This window comes from Andrographis paniculata, unplaced genomic scaffold (assembly GCF_009805555.1).
Source record: "Andrographis paniculata isolate CXL003 unplaced genomic scaffold, ASM980555v1 Contig74END, whole genome shotgun sequence".
In the NCBI taxonomy this organism is placed as follows: Eukaryota; Viridiplantae; Streptophyta; class Magnoliopsida; order Lamiales; family Acanthaceae; genus Andrographis; species Andrographis paniculata.
The window spans coordinates 2,031,656-2,044,428 of NW_026137611.1; the positions used below are offsets into that span (position 1 = coordinate 2,031,656).

Below are 12,773 nucleotides of genomic sequence, written 5' to 3' on the forward strand. Positions count from 1 at the left end.
AGACAATTATTTTGAGACAGACAGACAAAAAAAAAAAAAAAAAAACAAGACAAGGAATGGAGAGTACTATTTTTTAATCAAGTATTAAAAAAAATAATAAATGACACATTTGAAATGGGACAAAAGAAGTATTATTATCTAATATATTGAAAAAACTCCAAATAATATTTTAGGATGGTACAGATGATGTATACAATATGAATATTATTTTATAAATAATAAAATTTTATATAATACAAATAAATAAATAAAAAGTATTATTATTTACGATTAATATAAACTAATTTGATAAAAAAAATAGAAAATTTTAAATATAAATAAAAATATTTATATATTGAAGAGATAATAGAAATAAGGAGTTTTAAGTTAATCACATAAAATATTAAAAATTTAATTAAATTAATTTTTATATACGTTAATATATTTAAAATAAATAAATTTATGTGTCAATTGGGATAGCATGAAAAGTGTATCAACTATTAAGGAAGTATTAAATATTGTATTATTAAAATATTATATATTATATCAGTTCGGTTTTAAAGTATTATTTATTTATTTAATTATTATTTTTAATATTTATTTATAATAAATATCATTAAATTTATTGTATTTTTTATTCTATTTAATTATTAATTAAATTTTCAAAAATATTTTTAATTTTTTTTATTTTTTTATTTTTTAATAAAATATTTATTTTTTTAATTCTCGTGTCTATCTCAAATGAGTTAAATATGACGTGCGAAAGGAGTATAATATAGGTAAACAAATATTTTTTTTTATGCATTTTGCAATATACTACATAATATAGTATATACTATGTTTATTTAAAAATGTATCTTGTTTACTTTTATAACATGATCCGATCAAATCGGTATAATGTTAATTTGACTAGATCAATATGAGATCCACGCCAATATATATAAATGTATATATTATAATTCTCCGTCCTACTTAATTTGTCAATTTTTTCTATTTACGTATGTCCACATAATTTGTCATTTTTTTAGAAATATAATTATATACTTTAATAATATTTTAAAATATCTAATTTATAATTTTTTTATTTTAATTAAAATATTTATTTATTTTAATCTTAATTTATAATTATTTTATTAAATTATAATTATTTTTACTAATATATTTTTTAATTACTTACTAATTACATAATATCTAAATACTAAAATTTCGTGGCTAAGTAAAATGAAACAATTTAAGTGGAAGTCACATGGTATTTTTTTATACTACTAATATTTATAAAAAGAAAAATAATTAATTAAAATTTCAAATGTCACTGATATAGGGTCAATGTAACAACTATTTCAACAATTTTATTTTTATTTTTTCACACTGATTAATTTAATATTCTAGGATGATAAATGTCAGTCTGCAGGAATGCTGCATAACACATTTACAATTTACTAATATTTTTAAGATTAAAATATATTCTATTTATATTATGCTAAAGTATATGTTTATTTTGGTGTAAAATTTAAAAAATAATAGTATTTTAATTAAAATAATTTAAATAATTTTTTTTATTTTTTGATTAAAAAAATGATAATATAATATAAATATTTATAAAAAAATAGTGAAATTATAATTATTAAAAGGAAAAATATATACATTTACGCTGAACTGTTAGAAAAATAAAAAAATATATACACTAAGGAAGGACGAAGAAAGTATTTATATACTACCTCTATTCTATAACTAAATATTCATTTAATTTTTGTGCATCAAACTTTGAATATACATATTATATTTACACGTAGATACAAATTAAGAAGGAAAAAAAAAAAACCCTCAGTATTAGTGGGTATAAGACAAATACAAGTATTTGCTTAAAATATTATTAAGATGTACCTATATTTTTAACGTTAAATATAATAAATAATAAAAATTGAAAAAAAAATATTTTTGATAATTTTAAAATTTTATAAATAACACCAAATATTTTAATATATTCTTCATAAAATAATTTTAATATAGTATTAGTATATCTATAAATTATATTTATGATTTTTTTAAAATTATTTGATTGTAAAAAAATAATAAATATTTTTAAATTAAATGAATTAGAATTTTAGTTCTTATTATATTTATATAAAATAAAAATAAAAATATATAATATTATTTTGTTTAAATATAGTAAATACAATATAAAAATTAATTTAAATTATAAAATTAAAATATAAATATAAAAAATAATTTATTGTATAAATAATAAAGTAAAAATATTAAAAAATAAATCCTCTCGGATGAGACTTGAGAGGTTGGAATAACCCAAGGGGCGGGTCGGATATGGTCTTCGCCGTCGATATATTTTAACCCTACCCGCTGCGACCCTTCTTTCTTGTTCCTACTTCTTCTCCCTCCGTCTTCTTTTCCATCTTCTCTCCCTTCTGCTGCCGCCGGTTGAGAATCAGTATCTCAGGTTTGATATAATTTTAAATTATATTCTCCGCCGTCGAATTCCATTGGAATAATTATGCCAATTTTGATTTCTGCGGTGATATATATATATATATATTTTTTCAATTTGAACTTGTTATTTATTGTGTTATGGCTTGAAGAGAAGTGAGTTTAAGGATTTTAGAGCATTTCCCAGTTTGTTTTGTTCTTTTCAATTAGATGAACTCAGCGGGTTAGTTAACCATCCCTCATTGATCTGATCCATGATTTTTCGTCCAATTTTGTAGAGATTTGAGGTTTTCTCGCAATTTATTCTGAGTTTTCGACTTCCATTCGACCGTGAACATGCAGGTAACTTGAATCAAACCTTAAACCCTAATTTTCTGTATTTTGGATTTTCGGTGTGCCTTACGGTTTTTGGTTGTTTGAATTGGATTGTTGCAGGCGAGTGATAGGTTTAACATAAACTCCCAGCTCGAGCATCTGCAGGCTAAATATGTGGGCACAGGGCATGCCGATTTGACACGATTGTAAACACTCTGTGTTGATGTTTTTTATTCTTGAACTGCTTTGTAGTTTTTTCTTTTGTTAATCTTTTGTTTTTTCCTTTCGAAAAATTCTTCCACAGTGAATGGGCTCTGAATATTCACCGAGATAGCTATGCATCTTATATTGGTCATTACCCCATTTTGGCATACTTTGCTGTAGCTGAGAACGGATCTGTTGGGAGAGAACGCTACAATTTTATGCAGGTTTGAATTTTGCTGTATATACATGTGTGTTTTTAGTATGAATTCAGGGGTGAGACAGATTCAAGTTGAGATTGAGCAGATTATGACTAAATTGTGTTCTCATTTTCTCGTATGTGAACTCAGTACAATGTGTTATAGATTTCGACGAGCTGAGGCTGAGCTCATATATGTTTGTAATACTTGTCATGTGGCTTGAATCTTTTCGAGAAAAAGAGTTTGATGTGAAAACTGAGTTGAATTACTTTAAATTGAGCTTGAATAGATTGTTTTTCAAGTTGAGCATCGAGTCAATTTGATAAGATAATCGCTTGTTACTGAACCATATTCTACCCTGTGACTTGTGAAGTAATAAATCTATTGAGACGATATGATTAGTGTTATTGACTGAATTATGTTGCAAATGATGTGGCATTCCTCGAGTAAAAATCTGATGCCTATTATGATTGTCTTCAATACATTCAAGAGAATATAGATTATTTATGAAGCGCCTCTTTGGAAAACGCCACAGGATGTTATGAATTATTGGGGAAGTAATTCTTTTCTTTTTGTGAATCATACAAATTAGTTGATAAGAATGAGTGGAATGGTTGTTTCATTTCGTAGTCTTTTGTAACTTTTAACTTTGATTGTGTGTCAAATGACATAATCTTGTCTGTTAGCTATAACCTACTTTTTTTGGCTTGATTGATTGCATGGTATGGTATGATTTAGTTGGTCATTTGCTTGGATACTGGAATGGTCTCTTGACATTGTAATTGCACAACATCCTATTTGCGGATTATATATCCAATGCCTGATATTTGTTGTCCAAGTGATCCTTAAATACTGTTTAGACAATCCATTTTGTTCACTTATTGTCACTTGAACGCCTATGTGGAGATGCTCTTAGGTTAAATTTCGCTTGCGTATAGTTCTTTTATGGTTTTTCATTTAGTTATTGATTGTTTTCTGGACACATAACAAGTTATAATATATGAATTTACTATTATGCACAATTGTTTTCTTAGTCCGATTGCCAGCAGTTCCAACACTGCCTTGCCTGCTCCAATTGTTACCTGTAAATCAACCTGAGGCCATACCTATATATGTTCTTTATTATAACAGCTTCCCTGTGTCGATTATTTTCATTATAAGTTATTGCATCATTTGTGTGACATCCGATAATCTCCATTTATCTTATTAAAATTAATAGAGTTCAATATGATAATCGGGGAGTATATGTTATGGGATTGGTACAGCAAAAATTTATCATGCCATCTAAAATTAGCCTCCATTCTTTTTTTGTTTATTTTATTGAATTATCATTCTAAGGTTGTGATGTACATTTTATATTCTCTTTTCAGATTTAGGATGCATAGTTAGTAGCTCACTGTATAGAAATTGCTAATTTTTCGACACCCTTTACATTGCATATGCAGAAAATGCTTATGCCGTGCGGGCTCCCTCCGGAGAGGGAGGATGAATGAGGCGAATTCCATTGTTGTTTTGGTAATCGGAAACTATTGGACATGTTGTTTTATTGTCACTGAAGGTATGTTCCGAATTACTTTGAAATGATCGTATATCTGTGCTTGCTATGTTAACCATCTCATGCCCGGATTAGGTTTGTGTTTATACGTGATTGTTTTCGTATATTTTGGCTTTCATGTTTTTTTTATAGGTAAAATCGTTTCCGATATCATATTTTTATTGAGAAAGAATGATGTTTGATGTGCTGTTTTTAAATGAAATTTTATGGACAGTCAAAATTATTAGAGTTTAGTGTTTTAGATGAATTTTACTCTTTTTTTTTTTTTTTTTCTTCCTTTCTTTTCTTTAAAGAAGTTTAGGGTGGAAAAGAAGCTTATGGAAATAGAGAAAAATGATTACAGGGAATTAGTAGAGACGAGTTTGATTTACTTTTTATGGGTTATCTTTGAATATTAATAATTATATTAATATAAATTTAAAAAAAAAATTGTCAAAAAAAATGCATTAATCAATAATAATAATAATAATATGTTCATCATAAAATTTTACCATCTATATGTAAAATTCCTCACGTTGTGGCTGAAGGAGATAGGAGGAAAAAATTTCTCGAAAGACATAACAAAGAAGATTTTTCTACTTTCATTGTTTGATGTTGAATGAAAATAATTTTAGATAAATTGTGTGTTTGTTTTGTAAGATAATTTGAATGAGTATTTTTTAATGTGAGATATGGAAAAATGGGTAGGTAATATAAAAATAATGAGTGTGTTATATTAATATTTCAACTCAATGTATTTTTTTTTAGAAGATAAAAAAATAATAATATTTTATTTATTAATAGAAATATATAAGATATTTTTGTCTTGTAAGTACAAAGGAAATGAATATTTTTATACAAATACGCATCTTGCATTTATATATGGATTATCTTTATAATAATAAGAAAATAATATTTTTAGACAGACAAAAATAATAAAAGATGTGTTTGTTTTTAGTTTTGGTTTGAAAGAATATTTTTATACGAAGTATAAAGAATGTGCAGGTAATATAAAAATAATTATTATGTATACTATATTAATTTTTTCGAAGACTTTTGGGTAAAAGAACGAGGGATAGTTGGGATGGATAGAGTATATATATTTCTACAAATTTAATTTCCTTCAATTTTCCATATATATATATATATTAGAGAATTGATAGTAAAACTTATATTTTTTAATTTTTAAATCTCATGGAAAGACAAATAAAATGAATAAATTTATATGTAGTTTTTGTAATCATATTCATGTACCAAAGACTCACTTAATGTTTTGTGCTGGAAAAAAAAACAACCATAATTTTTCATATTTAATATCAAAATCAAATTCAACAAAAAGAAAAAGTAAACAAGCTTTTTATTTTTTTTCAAATTGTGTCCAATTGGTAATAGAAAAAATGAAATGCTTGAATAATTATTTTTATTATTTAAATTAACGAATATTATTATTTTATTTATAATAGGCAATACGTAGGAATATAAAGAAATGATTAAATAAATTGATGGACGAAAGGAAATACTTATGAAATATGAGTATATTTTGGATTTAGTGTACCTTATTGGATATAATGTTTCTGTCCAGCCCCTAATATATATATATATAATACTCTCTCCATCCAGCTAGAAAATATACATATTTTTATTTTAGGACGTCCAATTACAAAATAACTATTTCATTAAATACCCTATTTTTTTCACAAATACCCCTATTTTACATCACATCATTACTTTTATACCAAAAAAGTAAGGACAAAAATGTCATTTCACTACTTTTACCTACCCACTATAATTAAAATACTATTATTTCTTAATCTCCGCGCCAAAAGTAAATGTATACTTATTTTGTGGACGGAGGGAGTATATAATATATGTATATATGTATCTCATATATATTATATAAGTATAGTACATATATATTACTCTCTCTGTCATTCAACTGTGTGCTCATTTGACCGGGCACGGGTTTTAAAAAAAATATGTAAAAATAGAAATTTTTACTTTTTTTTTAAAAGAAAAGTGGTATTTTTTTACTAAAATAGGAAATGACAATAAATTTGGATGACAGCCAAAAAATGAAAGTGTGAATAGATTTGAACGACGGATAGAGTACTTTGTTTGAGATGAGAGTGGTCCTATACATGTGAGCGGCTATCAGGAACATAATTGCAATAACTAAATGATGGTGTGCAATATCTGTCAACCATAAGCCTCAAGTTACGACAGCGGTATGATAATACGATATGATGAACGATTGGTTTCTAAGATCACTTCCGATTTTAGGCCACGCCGAAATCATTCTATTAAATGGAATATACTTTTATTATTATTGGAACTATACCAAATGAATAATGTTGCTATTTCTTCACTTCTATATAAAAAGTGTCCATCTATTTTTATTTTGATTTATCTCACATAATTTATCTATTATTTTTTTAAAAAATAATTATATAGTTTAATTACATTTTAAATTTCATAATATATTAATTTTTTATTGTTAATTAAATTATTTAAGTATTTTAATTTTAATTTATAATTATTTTTATTAATATAATTTTCTAATTATTTATTATGATCTTGTTAAATTTTCGCATGTATTATAAATAAGACCCATTAGGAGACAATGGAGTGTATTTTAAAGAATTTTTAGTGAATATTGATCAAAATAGTTTGAAATATTGTTTTTCATTTCAAAATAAAAATTTTATTATTTATTTCGTATGATTTTTAATAAAATATATTATATTTTTTTTTTATAAATATTATATTAAAATATTATTTAAATCAAAATTTAAATTATTATTTTAATTTGAAATCAAAACCAAACTAATAGATAGATAGGGTTTTGTCTTTTTTTGAAAATAAAAATATATTAGGTCTAAACCAATCAAAAATGGTATTGAATGTGTTTGTTTTGTATTTTGATATTTTTTATACAAGGTATGAAAATTATGTATGTAATATAAAAATAAAAAATGTGTAGTATTAATTTTTTTGAAAAATATTTTTAAAAAATTTTATTAAAAAATTATTAGTGCGATCGTTGTGTTTATAGTTTACACGGTTTATTGTTCATAATTTACACAATTTTTTTTTTAAAAAAAAAATTATTATTCAAAAAATCGGATATATAATAATAGAAGTTGATAAAAATATATATAATAATCTCCTTCTTATAATAAGGATATTATTTGTCTTTTGTATCATTGTATTTAACATATTAATATTTTATTACTCGTCATTGTACTAAACATTATTAATATTTTTATATTTGTATAATGTACTCTACAAATGTCATTGTATTTGTATTATAAGAGATTAATAGAGATATTTTTGTCTTTGTAATAAACAAAAAACTCATGATACTCTGTTGTGAGACGAAAGTAGTAAAATATTATATACTAGAATAATAAATTTATAATTTTTATATTTACAAAATTTATAATTATAAATACTAAGAGTCTTTCTTTTGTCATTGTTTTTAATTTACTATTTAAATTATATATTTTTCAAAAAATATATATATATTTACTTTTTTTTCAATTAAATATTTGATCAAATATTAATCTGATACAAAATTCAAACCTTTTTTCTTCCTCAAATTTATATTCTTATAAAATTCAAACCTTTTTTTTTTTCTCAAAGTTATATTCTAAAATAAAGATTATTTTTGTAAAAAGGAATTTGTAGTGGTCAAATTGAATCCTACCAGGCTACCAGCAAAGACTCGTTTTACAATCATGGACCATCATATTAAATATATATTTAAATTATTTTAGAAAATTCGACATTCATTATCATTATCCATAAATTGATTATTCGTCGTATCTATTGACTGGATATATACGCTTGTCTATTAATTCTTCCGTCCGCTTACAAAGTTTACATATTTATATTTTGGAACGTTCAATTACAAAATTTATATTTCATTAAATACCCTATTTTTTTCCATAAATATCCTTACTTTATATCACATTATTACTTTTACATAAAAAAGTAAGGGCAAAAATGTCATTACATTATTTTTAACTGCTCACTCTAATTAAAATACTATTATTTCTTAAACACTGCGCCAAAAGTAAATGTAACCCTTGTAAATGGACGGAGGGAGTATTATTCCTAAATGTATTACTCACTCCGTCCCACATAATTTGTCCCTATTTTCTATTTTCGTCCGTCACACATAACTTGTCCTTTCTATTTTTGAAAATATAATTATGCACTTTAATCGCATTTTAAATTTTAAATTTTATAATTTTCTTAATTTTAATTAAACTATTTACTTATCTTAATCTTAATTTATAATTATATTTACTAAATAATAATTATTTTTACTAATACACTTTTTAATTACTTGCTAATTATATTTTATCTAAATTTTCGTGTTTACAGTAATACACTCATATTACATGGGACAGATGAAGTATTAATTAATTATTTATTATATAAATACTACTCACAGCGTAGCACAGGAAATTTTGAAGGGGCAGAGTGGGGGTACAACATATGTGTTTGTATTATGTGTGTTTGTTTTTTATATTAAATAAAAATCAATTATTCAACATAATTTTTAATAAAGTATATTATTTTTTATAAAATATTATTTAAATTTAAATTTTATGTTAAATCGATTTAAAAAATGTTAGTTTTTTTTTTCTTTTTTTTTTCCTAAAAAAATGTCAATTAACTTTTAATACTATACTTCAAAAGAATATGTTGGTCAAAAATTTCAAAGATTTTAGCGTGTCAACAAAAGGTGTGTAGTAAACAAACATCAGCTGAGGAGTCGAGGTCACAAGTCCAACCCTTACACCACCGTACTAGCTATTATGGAACGAAACACACCCTACATTTATATTTATTTGAATGTCATTTGTAGAGAAAATCTTTTTATATAATATAAATAATATATATATTTATAAACAATGAACATAAATTAATTGGTAAAAATAGAAAAATTCGGATATATGCATATATTTGTGTATTTAAGAGAAAAATAAAAATAAAAACTTAGTATAAGATAATTTCATGTTAAAAATTGAAGATATAATCAAGAATTTAGTTGTGATTTCAAAATTAAAACCAATAATATGCTTTCTTGTTCTAATTCAAATCAATGTATTTTAGCATTTACGTCCGTTTTATTTAAAAATATATTTTTATTATAATAAAAATAATTAATATATAAATATCAAAATATATTTAATTTTTACAAAAAAATTATATTTTTTCTTTTATATCTGTAAGGATGAAAATATTAGAATTATTTTACAAATCTTACTAATTAATAAAATATCATTTCTTAATCTACTTTTGACTTAATTAAGAACACTTGGGAAGGGCCTCTGCTTTAGGAGGCTTCATCCCTTGTGCTTCCATTTTTTCATTCCGAAAGAAAGGTATGTATTTGTTCCTTCGTTGTTTTTAGATAATGTTTTTTTTTTTTTTGGTACAAAAAACTGTGTTGATAATGTAAAAAATACTCTCTCCGTCCACTTACAATGTTTACATATTTCTATTTTGGGACATCTAATTACAAAGTTAACATTTTATTAAATACCCTATTTTTTTAACAAATATCTTTACTTTACGTCACATCATTACTTTTACACAAAAAAGTAAAGGCAAAAATGTCATTACACTATTTTTAACTACTCACTATAATTAAAATACTATTATTTCTTAAACACCGCGCCAAAAGTAAACGTCAACATTGTAAGCGGACGGAGAGAGTAATATTTTGTATTGAATTTTTGACTTTTTATAAATGGATTATATATATATTATATTAATATATGTATATATTTTTTTTAATAATATTTATGAAAAAATTTTATTGAAAAATGCTTAGCGAAGAGACTGAATTTGATTTTTGGGATATAAAAAAAAAAAAAAATATATATATATATATATTTGTTGTCTGTCCATGAAAAGTCATCTATAAATCGGCTATGTGCTTAGCTCTAACAAACCTCCGCCACATCATTGAAATTCATTATTGAAGCAGAGCTTAGTAATTTTTAATTTTTATTTCTTTTTTATAATAAATAAAAAAAAAATAAAATGTACTTGTAATAATCTTGTCATAGAACTTTAATTCACTCATTTCTGTCTAAATTAATGTATGAGTTAATTAGTTTATAGTAGCCTCGAGTTTTTATCATAAGTTCGTGTTTGTTTGGGAGATTTGTCTCTAAATTTATTATTTATTCAATTTTTTTTTTAAAAAAAAAATATTAAATCAAATATTTATTTTTTATTTTTTATATTATATTAAAAATTAATTTTACATTCAAAATATCACATCAGTACCTATTTATATCATATTGTATAACTATTCAAATTCAAAATTTTTACTATTCAAATTCCAACTCAAAATTCAAACCTCCTAAAAAAGCACAAAGGGTTCTCTACAAGTCAATTAATGAATCAACTATTTTTCTATTACCTTCGCTCCTTCCTATCTTCTTCCTTAGATGCTACTTAGCTACTGCATGTTTGCTGTGTTTTTTTATTCAAAAATTCTTAAATTTTATTATTTGAATATTTTCTGACAAAAAATAATATATATATTTATTTTATTTTATTTTCATAAAATATCTCGTCAAATATTTGATCGAGAAAGATTAATAAGTTATGATATTATTTTATTATTTTTTATATAAGTAATTTGTTGGTATTTTAAATATTTTTAATATTATATCTCAATAAAATATATGCAATATACATATATTTATTCTATACAATACAAATAGATATAAAAATATATTTATTTATTTATAATTAATTTAAAACTAATATTGTAAAATATAAAAATTTTTAAATATAGATAAAAATATTTGTTTATTGAGGAGAGAGATAGAAATAAAGAGGTTTTGAATTGATCTACTTGTAAGAAGTTAAAAATTTAATTGAGACGGTGTTTACAGTTTGGTAAACAGCTTTTTCAAAAACTTTTAACTTATTGAAGAGCTTTTAGCAATTTGACCAGTAACCAACTAATTTTGGTGTTTGGTAAATTAGCGTTTTCATTTAGCTTATTGAGTCCAAAAAGTTAATTTTGAAAAAGCTGTATATACCAACATTTCAGATTAGCTTTTTTATTTTAATTTTTCTTATTCCTTATTTGCCATTAAAATTAATTAATTCTTTCACATATATTCATATATTTTTTATTACACTATTTATTAATTATTTAGATATATTTTCTTCTAATAACTTATAAATTAATATTTATAAATTTAAAATAATTATTTTTTTATATATCAATTATTTTATTTATAATTTTTTTTTAATTTGTTAGAATAAAGATAATATAGTATTTTTATCACATAATATGTTTATTAAAAATGAATATATTTATTTAAAACTATAAATTTGATGTAAAAATATATTAACTAAAATTAATCTAATAAAAATACATATGTTACTAATTTTTTGCTCTTTTATATTTATACTATTTCTAATGAAAAAAAAATATTTTTCAATAAATTTGTATTAATTCTTTACAAAATATTTTTAAAATAATAAAAATAAATATCTTACTAATTTTTTTTTTAATTTTTAAAATTAATAATAAAATTATAAAAAAAGTCTACCCACTGAAAAAACTCAACTAAATATTTTAAAAATAAAATATAAAATGTCCTTAATTGTCATTATACGTATAAACAACTAATATCAAACCGCTATTTTACCAAACACTTTAATACAAACAACTAATCGAATCAGCTAAGCAAATCTGCTAATTGAATCAGCTAACAACTAACAGCTAATCGAATCAGCTAACAGCTAATAGCTATCAGCTAATTGCCAAACACACCCTAAATTGATTTATATTTGTTAAGTATGTTTAAAATGAATAAATTTATTAAAAATAAAAATGAATCGTCTTTTGTAAAATGAACAAAAAAAAAAAAGGATCATTAGAGAGTATCTTTTAACGGACAAAAAAAATATTAATTAAATAAATAAATTATTTTTAACTTAATTTTCAATTTAAAATCCAACGCAGTCATTGCTCAAGCCTCTCTTATTAATTTGTTTGCTAGGCTCACGCATTCCGATTGAACTTATTAGTAATGGTTATTTTTTATTATTATTAT

The 12,773-nt window shown here is 22.9% G+C and overlaps 1 protein-coding gene across 1 annotated transcript; it reads left to right on the forward strand.

Moving 5' to 3' along the window:
* Positions 1 to 2,271: 2,271 nt before the first annotated feature.
* Positions 2,272 to 4,918, forward strand: LOC127266033 (uncharacterized protein At4g14342-like). The gene is made up of 5 exons (XM_051296110.1): positions 2,272 to 2,434; positions 2,700 to 2,763; positions 2,857 to 2,942; positions 3,041 to 3,164; positions 4,583 to 4,918. Exons 2-5 carry the CDS (start codon positions 2,758 to 2,760, stop codon positions 4,628 to 4,630), a joined length of 264 nt encoding a protein of 87 aa, XP_051152067.1. The 5' UTR covers positions 2,272 to 2,434; positions 2,700 to 2,757; the 3' UTR covers positions 4,631 to 4,918.
* Positions 4,919 to 12,773: the final 7,855 nt, after the last annotated feature.

Coding starts and splice junctions, on each gene's coding strand:
- LOC127266033 (XM_051296110.1), top strand. Junction 2,943..3,040: donor CATGCCGATTTGACACGATT/GTAAACACTCTG, acceptor ATTCTTCCACAG/TGAATGGGCTCTGAATATTC. Junction 3,165..4,582: donor AACGCTACAATTTTATGCAG/GTTTGAATTTTG, acceptor TTGCATATGCAG/AAAATGCTTATGCCGTGCGG.